Below are 20,647 nucleotides of genomic sequence, written 5' to 3'. Positions count from 1 at the left end.
TTCGCAACAGATTTTTTTTTTTTTTTTTTTTTTTGGAATTGAACAACAATGACCCGAAGAACATGACAGCTTTGCATCAGTTAATTGTAATAATTTTCTGCTGTGCAATTACTTCGTTCCTTCCTCTACTTTGAAATTCTTTGGAACAGAGGAAGTACATGTATCCAGAAATTAATTTATTTCAAGTCTTTTAACTATAGTTCCCCCTACCCGACCACCCAAACTGAAGTCAGGCATTTGAATTTAGCGAATGGAGAGAGATTTCTGCTTCAGAGCATGGAAATGATAGTGCCCTCTGCTGGGATGGTGAAGTGCCTATTGAGGGTATTATTGACGTTGAATATGATCTTCTTGAAGGGGAGTCTGGTGTCAGTGCTGGAGAATGTGTTGGAGTGTTGTTTGCTGTAGATGTATTGCTGTTGTTGCCACCGGAACTATTAACCACTGTTGCACGTTTTAATGGAAGCGGAGGCCTATTAAATTCTTTTACTGGAGAGGTAGAAAACATTCCTGATACCTTCTCATCTGGAGTGGCTAGAGGAGATGGGCTTCCAGATTCTTGGGAGTCAACAGGAATTGGTAGTGAATGAAACTCTTTGGAATTAGCAATTAGTGATGAAGAAGAACACTGGAGGGGGAAAAAAAAAAAAAAAAAAACTTTATTAGGACCTTACAAGTTACAAATGTCAAATACAATACAGTGAAATGACCTGTTAAATAATCACATTAATGAATAGAAAACAGTGTTTATTACTTTGCCAATCATGCTAGATTTCTTGTAATCGGATTAAATACTGAAGTCCAAGCACACTATTTCTCAAATATTTCTTGTTTTGATTGTCTTTTCTTATTTCGGTCGATTTTAATTACTAAGTATAGGCATAAATAATTAGAAAATTAGTTTCTTTATAAACTCAAAAAGCATGGTACATTATAATACTAATAAATCTTTCAGTTTAATAAAAAGTAGAATACAGTGAAAATCAATTTAAACTCAGTAAATGTAAATTCAATAATTATTGGATTAAAGCTACAACAAATTTTTAAACTTCAGCTTACGTGGGATCTGTGGAGGTTTTTTTCATGGATTTTTGAAATTTTATAAACTATGAAAATAAACTTCAATACATAAATGCTTTAAAATATAATACACTCTTATTTTGACTTTATTGCCCAACACTAGAGTAAAATTGTTGTCAAAAAAAAAAAAAAATAAAAAAAAAAATAATAATAAAAACGAAATAAAAATTTTTAAAAAATTCACAAAATTAAATTTGTAAATAAAACCCATTGTTACTTTTTGATGTGAAAAAAAAAAAAAAAACAAAAAACTTTTTTTAATTTGGTTTTATCAAATTCTGGATCTGAACTCCATAGAAATTCTTCAATTTTGGCTTCTGTAAGTTCAAATTGTACAAATGAGATCAACAGATTTGATCTATTTTCTTGCTGCTATTATAAACTGTCTACAGTTAGCAGGAAGTACAGATAAGAGATGGCAGAATGCATTAGAAAAATTTAAAGACAATTCATATATCTAATGGGAGGTGGTAGATGACTTTCATCAACCAGTGAAATACCACCACTTTGCTTATTGGAGGCTTGAAGTGGTGAAACCCATGTTTAGTCTCTAGAGCAAAGTTTCCGGCATCCCCCTCCCCCCATACTTCTCCTTCAACCCATGCATAGTACTAAGTACTATAGGTTTTGATACCTTTCGTGTTTAGGTTTTCATAAAAAAAAAAAAAAAAAAAAAATATCTAATGGTACATTATCTAAAGCTATCTTCAAAATGTAGATCAGAATAGGTATTCCCCCCAGAGCTCTCATGTGACAAGCTAATCTATGTATAGTACCCAGAGTTCACATATGAAAAAAGTAGTATTACTGAGCAACTATCCAGTTGGCCTTTAAATTTCTTCAAACTGTTGGCCTCAACTACCTGCAGAGGCTACTTGTTCCAATAATCAATAACTTGCTGGCTAAAAGAAAACTTCCTACAATCTAGTCTAAACCTATTCCCCTGTAATTTGAATTTATAGTTCTGGAATTAACAGTGAAAATTCCAATTTAATTCATTTTACTAATCCCTTTCAGATCCTTATAAACCGCAATCAGGTCCTCTCTAAAGTGCCTGGTTGCCAACTAGCCTATGCAATTGATGTCTTCCCTCATACAGTCGCCCTTTTGCTGATCTCACCATGCAAGTTGCCCATATTTGGACCATTTCAAGAATCTTTTTTTCAGATGAGGTCTCCACACTTGGATATATATTGCACATGTGGTCTTAGCATTGCCTCGTAAAGTGGGATTATGACTTCCTTTCTCTACAGGATATTGTTTGATAAATCATCAATAGGACCCAGGGGCTCACATCTGGTATGGGCTTGGCACACCCAGGATCTTGAGCTGGATATCATCACTCTCTCTCTCTCTCTCTCTCTCTCTTTCAGGTAACTCAATTTTTTTTTTTTTGGCTGGTGCAGCATAAGCTTCAGGCTTCCTTGCATCATATGCCTAATAATAATAATAATAATAATAATAATGCACTTTCCTGTCACCTTTTTACACTGCTCAGAGAACTTCATATCTGTTAGTATTGTAACTCCTAGAACCTTTTCTTCCTCTACTGTTTTTAATTCAACCTCAACAAGTGATTAACTTATTTTGGGATTGCTATTTCTCAAACCTTGCATTTTTCAGCATTAAAACAAGGCTGCTACTTTTCTGACCATTCTCGAAGCCATTTCAAGTCATCCTGAAGGAGTGCTGCTTAGCACTGATCATTCTCCCAAGCTTTAATGCAATGGCAAATTTTGACATCACACCCTCAATCACTTCGTCAACGTTGTTTATGAAAATCAGAAACAACGGTGGTCCGAGAACTGATTCTTGGGGCGGGGGAGCTCCACTTCTGATGTTACACCAATCTGAAGAATATTCATTGATGACAACCCTCTGCCTTCTGCCCAGCAACCACCCTGCAATCCATCTTATACAGTAACCTCTCATGAGGGACTGAGTCAAATGCCTTGCTAAAATCCAAATAAATATTGAAATTGTTCCCTACGTCTATCCATGTTCTTGAATTGTATTCTCAATCATTGTCTCTAAGATTTTCCCTACTACTGAAATAAGACTTAACAGCCAGTCTGTAGTTACTGAATTCACTTTTAGAACCACCTTTATTTATTGACGATATGTTGGCACTTCTCCAGCACAAAGGAATCTTTCCTGAGTCCAACGATGCCCTCATAATTAACCTCAATGGTTCAATACACTCTTGGCCATCTCCCTCAAAATTACTGTGTATATGTCATCAACACTAGGAGCTTTACTAGCTTTTAAGCTTGAAAGTTTTCCTAATAAACAGTCATTTGTAAACAGTCTCAGCCTGACTCGCACAGCCTCTGCTCAGCATAAATGGCCTTTGCATAAATGGTCTCAGCATAAAACGTCTCCCTAATCTTATCTATGGTACTATTACAGATCAACTTGTAATGGTTAATCTATTACAAGTTGATCACAGATTAACTAGTAATAATACTTTTACTCATTCTATCCTTTTCTGTTAGATTGGTTAGCTTCATATCCATCAATCTTGACATCCTCCTTATGCTATATTTTCTTAACGATATATAAGCATTTGTGGCTGTGATTATTGCTTTCAAGGTTTTTCATAATTCTATAATATTCGCTCCTCTGCAATCCACCCAATTGATGATAGATGCCATGTAGAGTGTTAGGCTGGTCAGCTCCATATTCATCCATCTTGGTATCCTTCTAGTGCTATATTTTCTTAACGATATTTATATGCATATGTGGCTTCTGTGATTATTGTTTTCAAGGTTTTTCATAATTTTAATGTATTCACCCCTCTGCAATCCACCCAATTAATAGATGCCACGCAGAGCCTTAACAGTCATTATTTCATTCACTGAATTTAAAACCTGTGCTTTTACCTTTAAGTACTGCAACATCTATATCTTCCAACTAATTACTGTTTGATCACTGCCAGTCAGCCAGTCAGTGGTTCCTGTACTATATGCCCTGTGATGTTATCCGATTTGTGAGTAATAATGAGGTCTAGAATATTCTTACCCCTAGTATATTCTCTAACATGCTGGTACAAATAATAATCATCTAGTTTATTTTAAAATTTTGTTCCCTATGGCGAGTTTCCCTCCTGTTTATTCCAATCAATTAGGGGCAGACTGAAGTCACCTATAACAAAACATTTGCACTTGCTTGCCCATTCAATCTGCATGTAGAGACTCTTGTCATTCACTACTCCTACAATTCTCTGATCTGTAGAGTACTCCCACTCTCATTATACCTTTTCTTCCAGATAACTCACACCACACAGATTATATGCTGGGGTATAATTTATGACTTGGCAAAAGCTCTTTTTTGAACTCAGCTTCCTTTTGATAAGAAGCATGACCCCATCACCCATTATATATTCCCTATTTTTTCTAAATAAATTATAAATACCTAAAATATATATTATATACAGGGTGTATCATAACATGCAGGTTCCACTTCAGGGATGGATTTAGGACCTAAAAACAGTAAAAATTATGTACCAGGTACATAATGAGTGAGTGAGTTGCTGTTGCTCTACTTTGAGATTGATAGTGTCAGTGTCACTGATAATGTCACAGCGGCAGCTGTTAAAAATGTCTTTACTGCAGGAACTCATTATGAAACTGGTACAGTAAAATAAATAAAAAAAAGTATTGCTGCATTATTTTTATTGAAAAAATAATTTCGGTACAATGAAATACAATGAATGGAATTTTTCATTGTACTAGTGTACACTGAAATAATTCATATAAAATATAATAACACTAAAATTATTGGTCTATGGTAACTGAAATAAGATACAGCAGACTCTCGATTTAACGGGATCAGATTAACCAGGACACTTCGACTCAAAAAAAAAAAAAAAAAAAAAAAAAACAATCAACCAGAAATCATAAAATTCAAGTAATAACTAGAATAGGTATAAACAGATGTTTTGCAAGTCATAAATAAGCGACAAGAAGTGGCGTTATAAGTCGTCACTGGGAGATTATTATCTTGCAACCTGCAGCTAAAATTCCAACGTACATTCAAAGATACCGACATCTCCCTCACCTTCTCCACTTACAATAAACTAGGTTCCCTATTTAATTCTTACAAAGATACACACAAATATCCCATCAATGATCTCAATAACTTAATATATCTCATAAAATGTCAACCGAACTGTGACACCTGTTACATCGGCAGCACTACCACCAAATTCGGTTCCTCCACAACTTCCAATACCCGCGCATGCTACCACTTCCACAGTTTCAAGACAAGTCAATCCTGCACTGAGTTAACAACCCATGCTCAAACCCACAACCACACCCCCCTTATTGACTCTGCCATCACTACTACTAAACTTAGATCGAGCTACAGAATTCTTCAATATGAAGCCCTCACCATCGAATGGTACCGACACCATTCTGATCTCAACATTATTAACGCTAAACTTCCCTTCAACCTTTCACCGGCTTGGAACCTCTAGCGGCTAAAGTTCCCATGTGTCAAAAAGAGCATCATGGGAGTTTAGATAACTTTAAATACAACACGCGCTCACTTTTCTTCCATTTGCCAACTGATGACGGTTTACTCACGAAAGTCCTTCGTAACGACTATTGGCACTACCGGTCTTCTCTCTTTTTTCATTTACGTTTTTTAACCTCTTTATGACAACCAAGGATTTGAGATGTGCATTTCTACTTCCTTGCACTCATTTTAAAATCTGTTTAAAATATTTTCGCCCCATTCCCCGCCTTAGTTCTTTTTAATGCTTCTTCCAACCTAAATTTAACCACCATCTACCAAAAAATATTTTATTGCAGATTTATACAAGGTGAGTACCGTTTTCTAAGCATTTGCTATTCATTTTTTAATAGTACATACATGTTGAAATGCAGTTCTATATTGTTGAAGAATTTCATTACTAAGTTGAATATCTGATACATATACGGAAAGCAGAATGCACTGTTGTACCATCGATTGCCACAGCAGCATTGCCCGTGGAGGCACAAGTAACATGTGCATTGTGAATATTTGATACATTACAAAAGCAATTATACATTTCCATCAATAATTTAATTTAATAGTAAATGTTTTTCCACAGCCAGCAGGTCCAGTGAGAAATACTTGTATCGGTTCATGTATCTGATTATCAATTTGATAATAGATAGCTTCATGTAATAATGTGCTGTAGTTGCAATCTCGCCAATTGTAAGCATCCTCTTTATTTGTAAGGCGCGCTCTTCTCCCTTGTTCCGGCACGCCAATTGTACACGACCGCTTTTCTTATTTAGTTCCTTTCTTACGTTAATTTTTGGGAGAATGCCTACTTTTTTAATAGGTAACTCTTGTTATCCTTTTAGGCCACTGACTGCTTCAGAAAATTTCAGGATTACTATTATTCTTAGCTAGAATCTAAGTGAGGCAATGAATAACACACAGGATAAATTTAACATGTTTAATTATAGAAACTTGACTTAGATACATACAAAGATTTATCAACAAAACTTTTCATATTACGGAAGTTTCCCTCTTGGAAAAACAATTACAACAAATCCATTCAGTATTTCTCTTTTCTAATCTAACTAAAAGTTCCTTTACAATCTTCAACTTGTTATTCCAGCTATTTCTTAGGCTAGACATATTAATCGTACTTTGATTTCAGAATGCCTTTCCTTTCCATTTAGGATGACTAGAAACAATAATACAAAACAGTACTTACAATAAGTTTTACTTCTCAGTGTTTTAGGATGAGCTCCTTGACCTTCCCACACTTTCTGTGACGACTTCCACATCTGATATCCGGCTTTTAATTCCAAACTTCCCTTCGACCCAACTCGACTCCTCTTGGCTGCTTTTAACTTAGTTGACTCCGAATAACCCTATTCCTTTAGCTGGCAAATTTTCGTTTCCGAAATCCAGCAAAATCTCGTCGCTTCCCGACTAACTTCTATCTCCAATAATTCCACGACTACGCTTACTAAGACAAGACTACCTCTCCAGAACTACCTCCTCCTTGAACACCACCTGTAACACTAACTCCACCTGTATCACTCTCACTTTCCAACTAACTTTTACTTCCGACATACTCTATCATGACATAACTTCCACTTCCTGACACTCTCTGAATAACTTAACGCTATTGAAACCCGTCCTTATATATCTGCTATGTTTCCGGGCATATCCTGAAATTTTGACCGACCTCCCCTCTGTTAAGTTGAAATGTTCACTATAATTTCGCGTATCATGGTCTCACACGTAAATTTCCATAGTAACTTATAACTACTCTTACTTCGTGTATAAGCGTTCGTTCCCCGAGTGTTTTTTTTTATTTTTAAAGTAAGCCTTAAGCTTACAGTGCGTTGTTCTTTATTAGTACTACTCATCAAATGACAGTATTCTTCAGATGGTAAAACATTCTCTCGCTTCCTAACGACAGATGATAATTTATCCATCATTCCCATTCTCATCTCCTCATCAATAGTTTTCTCGTCGGTAAAGAAATTATCATAAATTTTTTTTGATTTAAGAAATTCATCATTTCTTTCCACCACTAGTTCTTTTTCATCATTCTCATCAAGTTTGATACAAAGTTGTCTACCTACTAATTTGTCCACCTACAAATTGTTGGTGTCTTTTCAATATCATTATCAGATTTGAACTCTTTTCTTCTTAAGGTAATTATCTCTTTGTTGGTTTCATAAAGTTACCACTTTGCATATATGTTCATGAAGACATGTTGTATTATAATTCCGATACCGAATTATTTTAGGAAATTTCCTTTTCGATAATGAGCAGTAAATTGTGCAAGAGTTATATCTTTTAATGTTTTGCTCCGTTTTTCATATTTATCAAAAATACTATCTTTCCATTTATCCAAAGACTCACTATAAACTTGTTGTTCATCCAATTCAGCTATTGATTTACGTAATTTCTAATGCTCATGTGGCCATACCATTTGGCATGTATTCAATTGCTCTTGAAGACACGCATTGGGTATCGTAATAAATACCAAGCTGCCTCTTGTCAACTCATCTCCACAGAATTTAATACATCTATACGTGATGCTAGTGTTAGATCAGTTATATCCATGTCAGGATATTCTGTAGCTTTATAATTTTCTTTTGCAGGTTGCTTATTCCTCTGTTAGTTTTATTCACATATTCAACTACATATACTGCACGTGAATATTCTTCTAAGATAAATTGTAAATCCGAATTAGACTTCAGCACTCCTCAGATCCAAGGATTGTAATTATTCATAAATTTCTCTTCTATCTTGCGTTTAAGAAATACATGTGGTTGTTTGATACCAACCCTCAAAATATTTAGATATTCTTCTTCTGATTGGCATTGATTTTATTTAAGGAATTCTTCGAAATTAACATGATTATCCAATTCTAATGAGTTGTGCATTTTACGATTTTTTTTTTTGCAATAAGTTAACCTTCGATTGTCATCTGTGGCCATCGGTATCAATATATGAGTTTGCGACATTGGCCAAAAAGGTGCTTCAAATCGATGGTTTGCATTATTATTTTTATAACAGGTAAAAGCATGTTTATGTTGCTATAAATTTGAATAATCTGAAGTTCTCTCTATAGAACATAATGCATCTATCATTTGGATTGCTTCTTCCATCTCATCTTCTTTTTCTTCTAATGGTGCAGAAGGTGCATTGTTCATCCATAATAATATATGTACATGTGGACTTCCTCAATGTTGAAATTCAATGCGTTTAAAGAAATTTACAATATAGTATTTCTCAAAAGGATGATAGGTTTTCAATTTTAAAATTTTGAGTATACTCTGAACAATTTTATTAAAGTATATGGCACATGTTACGGGGTCTTCATTTATTAATGCAGCTCTTTCCATGTAAGGTAGATCCATAACTTCATTAGTTGTAATTTCTTGTTTATATCTGAATTTGTATAACATACATAGTAATATGGACCATGTTGGTTCAGATGCACTCAACGTCAAGAACACTGTAGGTTTTCCTCATTGACGAATCATGGCAAACACATCTCATTTACGTTGACTCAAATAATATGCTGAACTGGGAATTGATTTTAGAAATGCCAAGTTAGACTTTAATGACTTGTTTATAAATTATTCGATTCCAATATAGAACGAGTAATGTTAGCTTTTATTCCTACTAATTTAAACACAATTTGCAAATTTTCTATGGTATGCATTCACACAATTTTCATTGCCATATATAGCAAATGTTGGGGAGTTACTCCACGGCGATCAGATCTATGAATTTCACTTGATGCCATCACAAAGAGAGTAATTTTCAATCCAATTTTTAAATTTTCGTGCATGTCCTGAATATATAGCTGGAAAAGAAAGTTTTTCTGCATGTATATCAAATATGAAACTTGTTGGAGATGATTTGTGACCTGGTGCTATACATATTTATCTTCAGACCATAATAAGGTTTGTTGTTGAATTAACAATAGTTCATCATCATTTTGTAGTTTTAAATGTTTTCCACCAACCTTATGTAGAAATAAAACACAACGAAAACTGGAATCTTGATAACCATGTATTTATAATAAATTATATTTGCCTGTATTTACAATAAATTATATTTAACTTTACAACTAAAATATATAAAATATACATTAAAATATACTGGGTTAAGAACAATAAAACACATTAAAATATACTAAATTAAAAGCGATAAAACCATAGCTTTCGAAGGCTCCTGCCTTCTTCTTCAGCGGTATTTTCTTTGTTCTGCGATGCATATTTAAATACCAGCAGGTTCACGGTACTCATCACGTGTTCCATTCTCTTGTGTTATGGAAGCGGAAGTGGCTCAGGAGTGGGTCGTATGGAACCGTTCATCCCTTCTGAGGATAGTAGCCTCGAAGAGGGGATGGATCCGCATTCCTCTATCTCTATTAATGTTCACTGTGGAACAGATCTGCAAACTCTCGAGCCACTTGCGGTCCCAGAACTTATGCGCCTGATTGGTGATGATAGCATCATCTGGGGATATCTGGTGCTGCTTCTCCCAAAAATGCCATGGCGGACTTATCATACTCCGCATTTCTTATTGCCTTAGTGTGCTCCCCCAGATGATATTTGAGATGGTGTTTTGTTTCCCCTACATAACACTCCCCACAATCCGGGCATCTATTACTATATACGACCCCGCTTGCATTCTCTTTTTGAATGGGGTCCTTTACTTGTGACACGATTGTGAGCAGCCTTCGCCCTGGAAGCTGCACACAACACGTTTGATAATTTCTTAGTACTCTAGATATATGCTCAGTTAGATCCGGATAGTAGGGAATGTATGCAGTGGATACTGGTGTAAAAGATTCGTCTCTCCTCTGATTTCCTTTTATATATTTTTCTATAATCCTCTGGGGGTAGCCACATTTTGTAAGATCCGTCGTGACGCGTTCATACTCTACCTTCCTATCCTCGGAGGTACTACAGTGTGATTTTTCCCCGTCAACTAATGTTCTAACCACACTGTTCCTATGATGGCTGGCCTGAGCTGAATTGTAGTGCGAATATTGACTTTTACACATCGATTTCCTATAGACCTTAGTCTTTAGTTATTGGTCTTCCCTACAGACCAACACATCTAGGAATGGCAAAACTCCTCCTTCTTCTACCTCCGAGGTAAATTGTATGAATGGGGAGAAGCCATTTAAAATATTCAACACATGATCTTCACTCCCCTTTCAAATAATTGAAAATGTATCATCTACATACCTTTTCCAGGGACGCATAGGGAGAACACTAACATTAAATATTTTAGCCTCGAGCTCCTCCATAGCTAAATTAGCTATAATTGCACTAATGGGGGAGCCCATGGCTGTACTGTTAACCTGCTTATACATAGTATTATCAAACACCATAGTGGTGCTTGAGGGGCATAATTCTATACCTTTCTCAATATCCTCTAAATTTAATTGTGTTCTAGTATTTAGGGTGATATCTCTCTGTAAGGCCATGTGTGCACAATGCACTCCATGGTCAATCGGAATACATGTAAACAGAGATGTCACGTCGAAAGATATCATAATTTCATTCTCTTCTATGCGTTGGTTTCTTATAAAATGCACAAAGTCTTTGCTGTCTTTAACACTAAATTCGGAAAGTCCTACTAATGGAGATAATAATTTGGCTAAGAAACCAGATAGTGCATATGTGGGACTGCCTATAAATGAGACTATGGGTCTAAGTGGTACACCCATTTTATGAATTTTGGGCAAGCCATAAAATCTTGGTATTTGGCTCCCTGTAGCATGCAGTACCCAATATTGTTCTTTGGAAATTTTGCTAGACTTAAGCCAACTCTGTACCATTCTATTCACTTGCCATTCCAAGTTAAGCAGTGGACTTTTCTGAATAACCTTATAGGTTGTTTGATCATTCAATAAATCCAACGCCTTATTTAGATATGCTTCCTTATCAAGAACCACCGTTGCCCTACCTTTGTCCGCGGGTAAGACCACAATGCTGTCATCTTGCTTGAGGCTTTGTGACAAATGTAACTGCTGTAACAAATGTAAAAGATGTAACTGCCATTAATTTGTTCAGCAATGCTTATAGATATAACTACCATCAAGGGTAAAGGGAGAGGTTTTTGCTTTCGTAAAGGTGACCACAGTGGTCTCAGGCAGTTTTTAAATTCTATACAGTGGGATCTACTGATGATGTTACCATTGGCAAAGTCTAAATGGAAAGCATTCAAGGAATTAATCATAACAACTAAAGTTTTGGTATTTACTCTTGGTATTTGGTTTTGGCTTTTCATACCAACTAAGAAATACTCTTCAAGGTTTAGGCCTAAATGGATGTTAGATGAATTGAAGAAACTCGTGTCAGAGAATAAAAATGCATGGAATGCATATAAATTATCGGGTGACACAGAAGCCTATGGAAGATATAAACCAGTCTGAAATCAAGTCATAAAGGAGGTCAGGTAAGCGAAGGCAGATTACGAGAAATCTTTGGCAAAGGATGCAGAGAAAATCAGCAAAGACTTCTTTACTTATGTAAAAACTAGAAGGAAGGAAATGAATTAAATTGGTCCACTCAATATTGATGGCTTAACTATTGATGATCCTGCTCAGGTTGCTGACAAACTGAATAAGTATTTTGCATCTAAACTCACACGAGGAATTCTATACTGAAGGGGATGCTAGAAGTTTATCAAACTGTAACAGGGAGCTAAATAATTTTGTGATAACTGAAAGGAAAGTGGAAGAGAAATTGTTGAAGTCAAAGATAAGAAAGGCACCTGGGGTGGATGACATCTATCCAATTATATTAAGGGAGGCAGTGAAGGAAATAAGCAAACCATCAGCCAAAATTATGAGAGCATTTTTGGATTCAGGGGAGGTCCCTGCAGAATGGAGATGTGTGAATGTATTTCCAATTCACAAAGGGGGGATGAAAGGATGGCAAGGGTAATTAAAGACCTGTTAGTTTAACTTTTGTACCAGGGAAAATAAGGGAGTCACTGGTTACAATAAGTAATGCAGGATCATCTAGACAAGACAGCAGTAATAGCTCAGACACAGTATGGGTTTGTTAAGGGGAAGTCTTGTCGGATCAATATCATGTGGTCACAAAGGAACGGGATGCAAAAAATAATTTTGATATCACATACTTCAATTTCAGGAAAGCATTTGATACTGCTGCACATAAAAGACTGTTGTACAAACTGGAGCAATGTGGCATTAAGGGTAAGTTACTGCTATGGATAAAGGTATATATGGTTAAGTGGGAGAAGACAGAGTGTGGTAATCAATGAACATTGCTCTTCGTGGACTAATGTTATTAGCGGAATTCCTCAGGGTTTAGTGTTGGGCATATTGTTATTTTTTATATTTATCAATGATATTGATGAAGATATATCAGGCTTAATGTCCATGTTTGCAGATGATACTAAGGGTGGTTAATGACAGTATGCTACTGCAACAGGATCTAGAAAAGTTTAGACAGGTGGGCTGAGAAGTGACAACTGAAGTTTAACATTGACAAATGCAAAGTAATACAAATGGGTAGCAGTAACCCCAGAGTAATGTACCAACTGTGTTGTACTATGCTCAGGGTTTGGGTTTTTTTTTTTTAGGAGCATTAGCAACTAAGGCCATATTGCTCCGGGATATGCGGTAGTCATTCCCTGACCTTTCCGCATCCTCCGTATTTGTGGTGACGGGCTCGAACCCCGGTCTAATCAAGAAGCATGTGCTACGCACTGCTGCTCCTTCCCACCTGGCTACGGAGGTGCTATGCTCAGGGTAGTGGAAATGAAAAAGACTTGGGGGGCAATTTGGCAGTCAGATATGAAGTTGTCTGAGCAGTGCATTCAAGCTACCAGGATAGCCCATGGGGTTTTGCCAATGATATACAGGAATTTTGTATATCATTGTAACATATAATAACTGAATGTGACCCGGAATGCCTTAGAAGGTTCTCCACACACCACCAGGCTGAAGAGGTGCAAAACAAATCATACAAGCATCTGAAATCTCTATTTCAAGGAAGAAAAGAAGATCCAACCATGTTCTCTGGTGGACTAACAATCTCACAGCTATGAGAATGCAAACAAGGGCAGCGAGAAGAGATTATCAGAGGGCAAGAAGAGATCACTCTAGGAGTCAAAATGATGTAGCAATCTTCTTGAGCGGTACAGAGATATGAGGTGGCTGTATCATCAAGAAATACACAAACAAAAGAGACATACCTGCGAAACCCTGGTACAAATAAGTGGCAACACAGACCCTTGAGGTCTTGTGCACAGGCTGGTAACCACAAAATGTCATCCTGGGGAAATCATCTCCTCTGTCCAAGATGGACAAAATGAAGAAATTACCTCTTGGATGGAGTCCGTGAATAGGATCCTTGATGCCATTTTCTACCAAGATGATACAAGCCAGGAGACAACAATGCAAACAACCATGAGAATTAACCATCTGACTCACAGAGATACAACTGAAGAAGATCCTTTTACCAGAGAAGAAACTGAAGAGGCCATAATGTCAAGCAAGGCTGGCAAATGCCCTGGCATTGGAGTTAAGGTAGAAATCCTCAAACAAGCTTGGAAAGCAATTCCCTCTGTTCTTGAAAATCTCTACAACACACGTCTACAGGAGGGAACCTTCCCTCAGACCTGGAAGACAGCACTACTCAAAATCCTGATCAGAAGCCCTACCAAGCCTGCACTGGATCCAAACTTGTATCAACCCATTGCCCTGCTGCCAATTTTAGGCAGAATTCTTGAAAAACTGATGGCACAATGAGTACTGACATCTTGCATCTCCTCACAAATGTGGGTTCACTAAATGACGTTCTGCTGAATATGCGATCTCCACAGCAACAAACACTACCAAAAAGTAATTGCTCGCCCTCCTTGTTGATTTCAAAGGGGCCTTTGACACCTTATGGTGGCAGAGTGTCCTGGAGAGACTCAGGGAGGCTGAAGTCTTGAATCTGCTTTATCTGCTGTTTACCAGCTACTTCTCTGACCAAACACTTCTTGTCAAATCTAACCAACTGGAAGTTCATAGGCCTGTTACCAGAGGCTGCCCACAGGGGTCCATTCTGGGTGGGCCCCTGTGTTGGACAATGGTATTTGATACCTGGCTGAGAAAAGAATACCCAAACACCACCTTCCTGGCCTATGCAAGCGACCTTACCATGCTGGTAGAGGGGAACTCCAGAGCCCAAATAGACCAGCAGATCAATACAATCACGACAGACCTCCAAGACTGGACTACTCAGCATAAGCTACAGATCTCCCTACACAAGACAGTACAGATGCTCCTCAAGGGAAAATTAGACCCAGCAAAGTCACCCACTGTTAGGTACAATGGCCAATCCATTAAAAGCGTGGCCAGCACAAAATACCTTGGAGTAATCTTTGATTGCAGGATCTCTTTTCTCCAACAACATTTGAAGTATGTCAAAGAAAAAATCAAGACATATATAAAAAGGATTATTAATATTACTAAGAAGGAGTGGGGCCTTAAACCCCGAACCCTAAATCTATACTACAATTGTATTATGCTTCCAATAATAACATATGAAGCAGGGGCATGGGGGCACAGAATCAACGGCTGTAAGAAATCAACTACTACAGGCCCAAAGGGCTGCCCTCCTAGCAATGACCAGGACCTGCAGAACAATCTCCACCTTTGCACTCCAGGTGGTCCTTACCAGCAAGATTCCTCTTGATATGGAAGTTGTTTATCACCAGATAGTTTCTCCGAAAAAGGAACATACAGGACAATGCTCACAACATCCAGATAGACCTCACCATTCCTGCTAAACAAGATCTGAATAGAATAAGAATATTGTTGGTCTCCAGGTGGCAAGAGAAATGGAACAACACACAGCACGGAGCAATCACCCATAAATTCCTACCAGAGGTAGAAGAGAACAACCACACTAAATGGTTCACTCCAGGGCTCCATGCCCTATTCTTGTTAGTGGACCATGGTAGCTTCAATGAAAAACTTCACAGACACCCCAGATTGCACCTGCAGAAACAGGGAATCTTGGGGGCCACCTGATGTATGATTGTCACCTGTACGTAGACATCGGACACAACTTGAAATTGAGACTGGTTGCTACATCCAAGATGAAGTGCCAGAATTAATTGCAACTCAGGCTAACTATGCAGCCTTCTGTAGGTATGCTAATGCCCTCTTCAAGTGTAGGACAACTATTACTCAAGACCAGCACCAATGACATCCTGACGTGTAAACTCTAAAAAGATCAGATTGATCAGCCACATTAATGGGACCGATCCTTTGACTGTGACTTACCTGACTTCATTCATAGTTATATCCAGTGATGGACACTTCACTTGGCCTACAGAACCACACCTTGGCAGAAAACATGGCAGACCCTGATCTTCCGAGGATGGGATCCTCTGGGCTGACCCCTACAGAAGGGTGGGATCTGTGCTGTCTGCTGACCCCTTTGCTGCTGCCCCCACCTGGGGGTGGGATCTTTGCTGCTTCTGACCCCTGCCTGAGGGTGGGATCTTCACTGCCTGCTAACTCCCACTGAGGGGTGGATATTTGCTGCTGACCTCCTACCTGGGGTGGAATCTTCACTGCCTGCTAACCCCTACAGAGGGGGTGGGATCTTCGCTGCCTGCTGATCCCTACTGAGGGGGTGGAATCTTCACTGCCTACCCCTACTGAGGGGGTGAGATTTCAGCTACTGATCCTCACCTGGGGTGCAGTCTGCACTGCTGACTCCTACTGAGGGGTGGAATTCCTGGACCTACTGTCTAGTGCTCTATCACTTTAACTAACTCCTCCTTCCTACTTTATGTGGATGCCTCAAACTATCATCTCCATCTTTCTATCACTATATTCCCCCAGTTCCTTCTTCCCTATCTTCTCCCTGCTATACATCCACTCTCCCTTCCTATATTTCCACGGGCTTCCCCAGACCGTCAGTTCTGGGGACACCCAGCAGAAGCTAAAAGATGAATCTGGCCTGCCTCTGTGCAGCTAATGTGAGACAGGGGGCAATCAAATGTGTTTGTTGCCCCCTGGTTGCTAAATCACCTGATGCTGGCCACTCAACACAAAAAAAAAAAAAAAAAAAAAAATCATCACACCTTCACATATTCCACCACTACGCACAAGCGGCCAGTGATGGTGCTTCTTCACCACAAGACAATAAAGCAGCAAATGGGTAACCCTAGAATCCGCAAATAATAATAACAATAATATCATTGTAACAGGATCTGGAAAAGTTGGGCAATGAAAGATGAGCAGAGAGGTGGCAACTAAAGTTTTAACTTTGACAAATGCATAAGTACTGCATATGGGTAGTAGTAGTACTACTACTATCCATATAGAGTACATTACCCCAGAGTAATGTACCAACTGTGCAATAATACACTCAGGATAGTGGAGAATGAAAGTCCTGAGTGTAATTGTGCAGTCAGATATGAAGTTTTCTGAGCAGTGCATACAGGCTACCAGGATAGCTCATGGGGTTTTGCCAATGATATACAGGAATTTTGTTGGCAGGAATAAGGAGGTGATTACTTTGTTGTATAAAGCAATGGTCAGGCTACACCTTAGGGTACTGCATTTAGGTCTGCAGGCCTCAATTTAGGAAGAATGTATAGTTTTGGGGCAAGTACAGAGAAGGTAATGAGTTTAATGGGGGAGGGGAAGAAATGGGTGCTTCTATGAATAAAAAAAATTCAGTTTTGTAAATTGTGTAGCATCTGGAGACTAGACACTTGGGAGGTGATCTGATTGAGGTGTTTAAGGCTTTGAATGGATTGAGCATGCTCAATGCCGTGAGGTGTTTAAGGCTTTGAATGGATTGAGCATGCTCAATGCCGATGGGATCCTTCCTCTTGCTCAGACTATGCACATGAGGGGACATAATTTCAAATTAAAGAAGGAGAACTGCAGAATAGATATGTGGAAGTTTTCCTTCAGCCAGCGGGTGGTTGATTTCAGGTACAAACTTCCATCTGTTGTTGTGGAGGCTGATACCTTAAATGAATTTAAGGAAGAGCTAGAAAAACTTGGAGGGAATGGATGGGTGAGATGAGAAGTTTTTTTTTTTTTGGCTGATGCTATATAAGCTGGCTTTTTGCATCATTTGCCACTATTATTATGCTAAAATTTAATCCTTTATCTAAATCTCTGTTTTACAATAAATGTGCTAAGGCTGTTCAAGATAAACATGTAGCATATTGTAGCAGGCTTGTATCCAAAGCTCTGGCTTAATTTTCTACCTACACTAAAACTCCCAACAATTGTAAACCAATTATTAATCAATCCGAACTCAACTTTGAACATGCTAAGAGTAGAAAATGTGCTTCTTTTCCAAATTGTAGTCAAGAATTTTGGACTCTTGCCAAAGTTATTGGTCACAAGTTCTCTTCATCTGAACTCCAACCACTATTGCAACCTGATGGTTCAATTGCAACCTCAGCTGATGAAAAATTACTAGAATACAGCTTAATCCTTGTATTGATGGTCTTGATAAATCACCTCCTGCCATACCCAATACATTCTACTCAATGTCTCTTTTAGTCTTTCGAGAGAAGGACATTCAAAGAATTCTGCCTGGAACTTTTTTTTTGGATGGCATTTCTCCACTTGTTCTCAAAACCTGTGCAACTGAGTTTGATATGTTCTTTGTTGTCTTTTTATACTTTCTTATTCCAATGGCATTTTTCCTTTTGCTTGGAAATTTGCTTATCCACTTCCTAAAAACAAATCCTTCCTTTTGAATCATCGTCCCATTGCACTTACCCTACTCCTTCCAAAGTAATTGAGAATTCCATGATCTTCCAACTCTTAATTATCTTGAACTCTTCCATCTTATTAACGATCACCAAGCATGGACTTTGTCAATATTGATTTTCTACTGACCGGAAATGCTATCCACAGTTTTGCTGATGATAGCACATTACATTCCAACTTCCAGTTTGAGAAACCTTGCCTTGCCCAAACAATTTTAACTTCTTGAATAGTCACCACCAATTCCTCAAATGTTGATCTCCAAGTAATTCTCCAATAGAATGAAGGCTTTGAATGGAATTAACTAACTTCAATCCTTTTAAAATTCAGTCCTCTTTTACTTTTCAGAAAAAGTTAAATTTCTGCTAAAAAGTTAAATTGCTTAAAATGAATCAGCAGAATACACATTTTCAAAGGAGCTAAGTGAAGATTTTATGTGCTCAGACTCCACAGTCAGATGAAGTGATGCTCAAGCTCACTGGCATGGGGAACCAACATAACTGTGTACTGGTCTTGTGATAATCCAAACATTCATACAGCAAAGGCACTGAATTTATCAGGAGTTACAGTCTGGTGTTATACTTCATCCATGGTAATTGTTGGACATTTTTTTGAAGGGATAGTTAACAGCATGATACATATCTCTACATGATTAATGTATCCACTGAGCCTGACATTTATTGACTGTATGTGGATGAAGTGGTTTACTTACGTAGCCCAGTGGTCAGGAGCGAGAGTGCATAGCACGCGTTCCTTGAGTGGACCGGGGTTCAAGCCCGTGACTACTAAATACGATAAATATTTGTATTGACGATTTATTGTAAACTCTAATGACTTGGTTGTCGTGCCGGAGTATAAACAGAAAATTTATTTATTTTATTTACCAACATAAGGTACCTTCACATTATAATCATGACGTTAGGGCCTATTTTGAAAATCATTTCACAGACTGATGAATATGCTAATGAGGAGGTGTTGAGATTTAATTCCACTTGATTTCAACTTGTGGGTCTATCTGGGGGGATGCATTACACAGTAGAAAACCAGCCACACTTCAGCAATTTAAGGCTGACATTAAACAAATGTTTAAAGCTATCCCAGTAGTCACATTGGAGAAAGTTTGTCATTCAGATTACCCCAGTGAGCAGTGTTTAGAAGCAAATAGTGGATAGTTTGAACATCTGTGCTAGTTCACCACATGCTACAAACTATTAGCAGCAGTAGGACAAATGATGCAAGAAAACAAACTTATACAGCATTAAAAAAAAAAAAAAAAAAAAACCCACACAAATAGTTCATCTAATCTTTCCTTAAATTTATACAAACTGGTGTGTTGTAAGTGGGTAGTTTACCCACTTCCACAATGCCGGATAGAAGTTTGTTCAAACATTCAGTTATTTTCTGAGTGAAAGAACTTTTTCACATATCTATTCTGTAACCATCTATTCTCATTAAGAAATAACTACAATTTAAACTACTATTACACTGCAATACAAAGAGCATCATGTTCTGGAACCTACACCAGTGCCTTAATCACATGGACAACTTCTCTTAGTGGGTCAGAATGTCCAGGCAAGTAAGAGAAGGGAGATGACATCATAAGATGAGCAACTGACTCCTGACTGGTCAATCAAAGAGCCTCAGTAATCTATCTATCAATAACCTCTCTAGTATCCTGTCTATCAATAACCTCTCTTACTGGCCTGGATACCCTGACCACTGAAAGGAGTTGTACATGGGACCGAGAACCGGTACAGGTTGTGGATTGTGATGCTGTTTATAAAGGTAATTACCACAGTATAACAATGGTTTAAATCGAGTTATCTCTTAATTTAAATTTCCCATAACTGTAACAACTCATATACATCAATTTATAATTTAAATTTATGTCCCTCTCATGTGTGTTGTGTAAGCAAGAGTAATGATTACATCAGCATTTAGTTTATTTAATCGATTCAAAGTGCTTGAAACATCTCAGTCAGATCTTCTTGCAGCTGCTTAGTTTCCAGAGCTGCAATTTGCAAAACTGGTCTTCTTGGTAAGAGCATTCTTTTGTGTCATTGGCTAGCATCATCTTGTTGCTCTGCTCTGCACCACACATCCCACATAATGGGAAGTTTTTTTTTTTTTTTTTTTCTTTTTGACTGATGCTGTATAAGCTTGCTTTCTTACATCATATGCAAGAAACTACTAATGCCTCCTATACACAGTATTTGAGATGTAACTTAACCACTGCCTGACACAACAGCATAATCACCTCCTTGTCCCTGCTGGCAAAATTCCTGTCACTGATAGGATCATCAG

General features: G+C 37.8%; 1 protein-coding gene across 1 annotated transcript in view; it reads right to left on the bottom strand.

The window, feature by feature from the left end:
- Positions 1 to 229: 229 nt before the first annotated feature.
- The window catches only part of spg (dedicator of cytokinesis spg), a 916,969-nt gene continuing 896,551 nt past the window's right edge, over positions 230 to 20,647 (bottom strand). Inside the window, exon 45 of the mRNA XM_090372306.1 lies at positions 230 to 628. Coding sequence (XP_090228432.1) covers positions 230 to 628 — 399 coding nt within the window. The remainder of the gene's footprint in view (positions 629 to 20,647) is intronic.

This window comes from Mastigoproctus giganteus, chromosome 4 (assembly GCF_048544385.1).
Source record: "Mastigoproctus giganteus isolate SK-2022 chromosome 4, ASM4854438v1, whole genome shotgun sequence".
Taxonomy (NCBI): domain Eukaryota; kingdom Metazoa; phylum Arthropoda; class Arachnida; order Uropygi; family Thelyphonidae; genus Mastigoproctus; species Mastigoproctus giganteus.
Note: the sequence above shows the minus strand (reverse complement) of the source record. Positions and strands in the feature narration are given on the sequence as shown.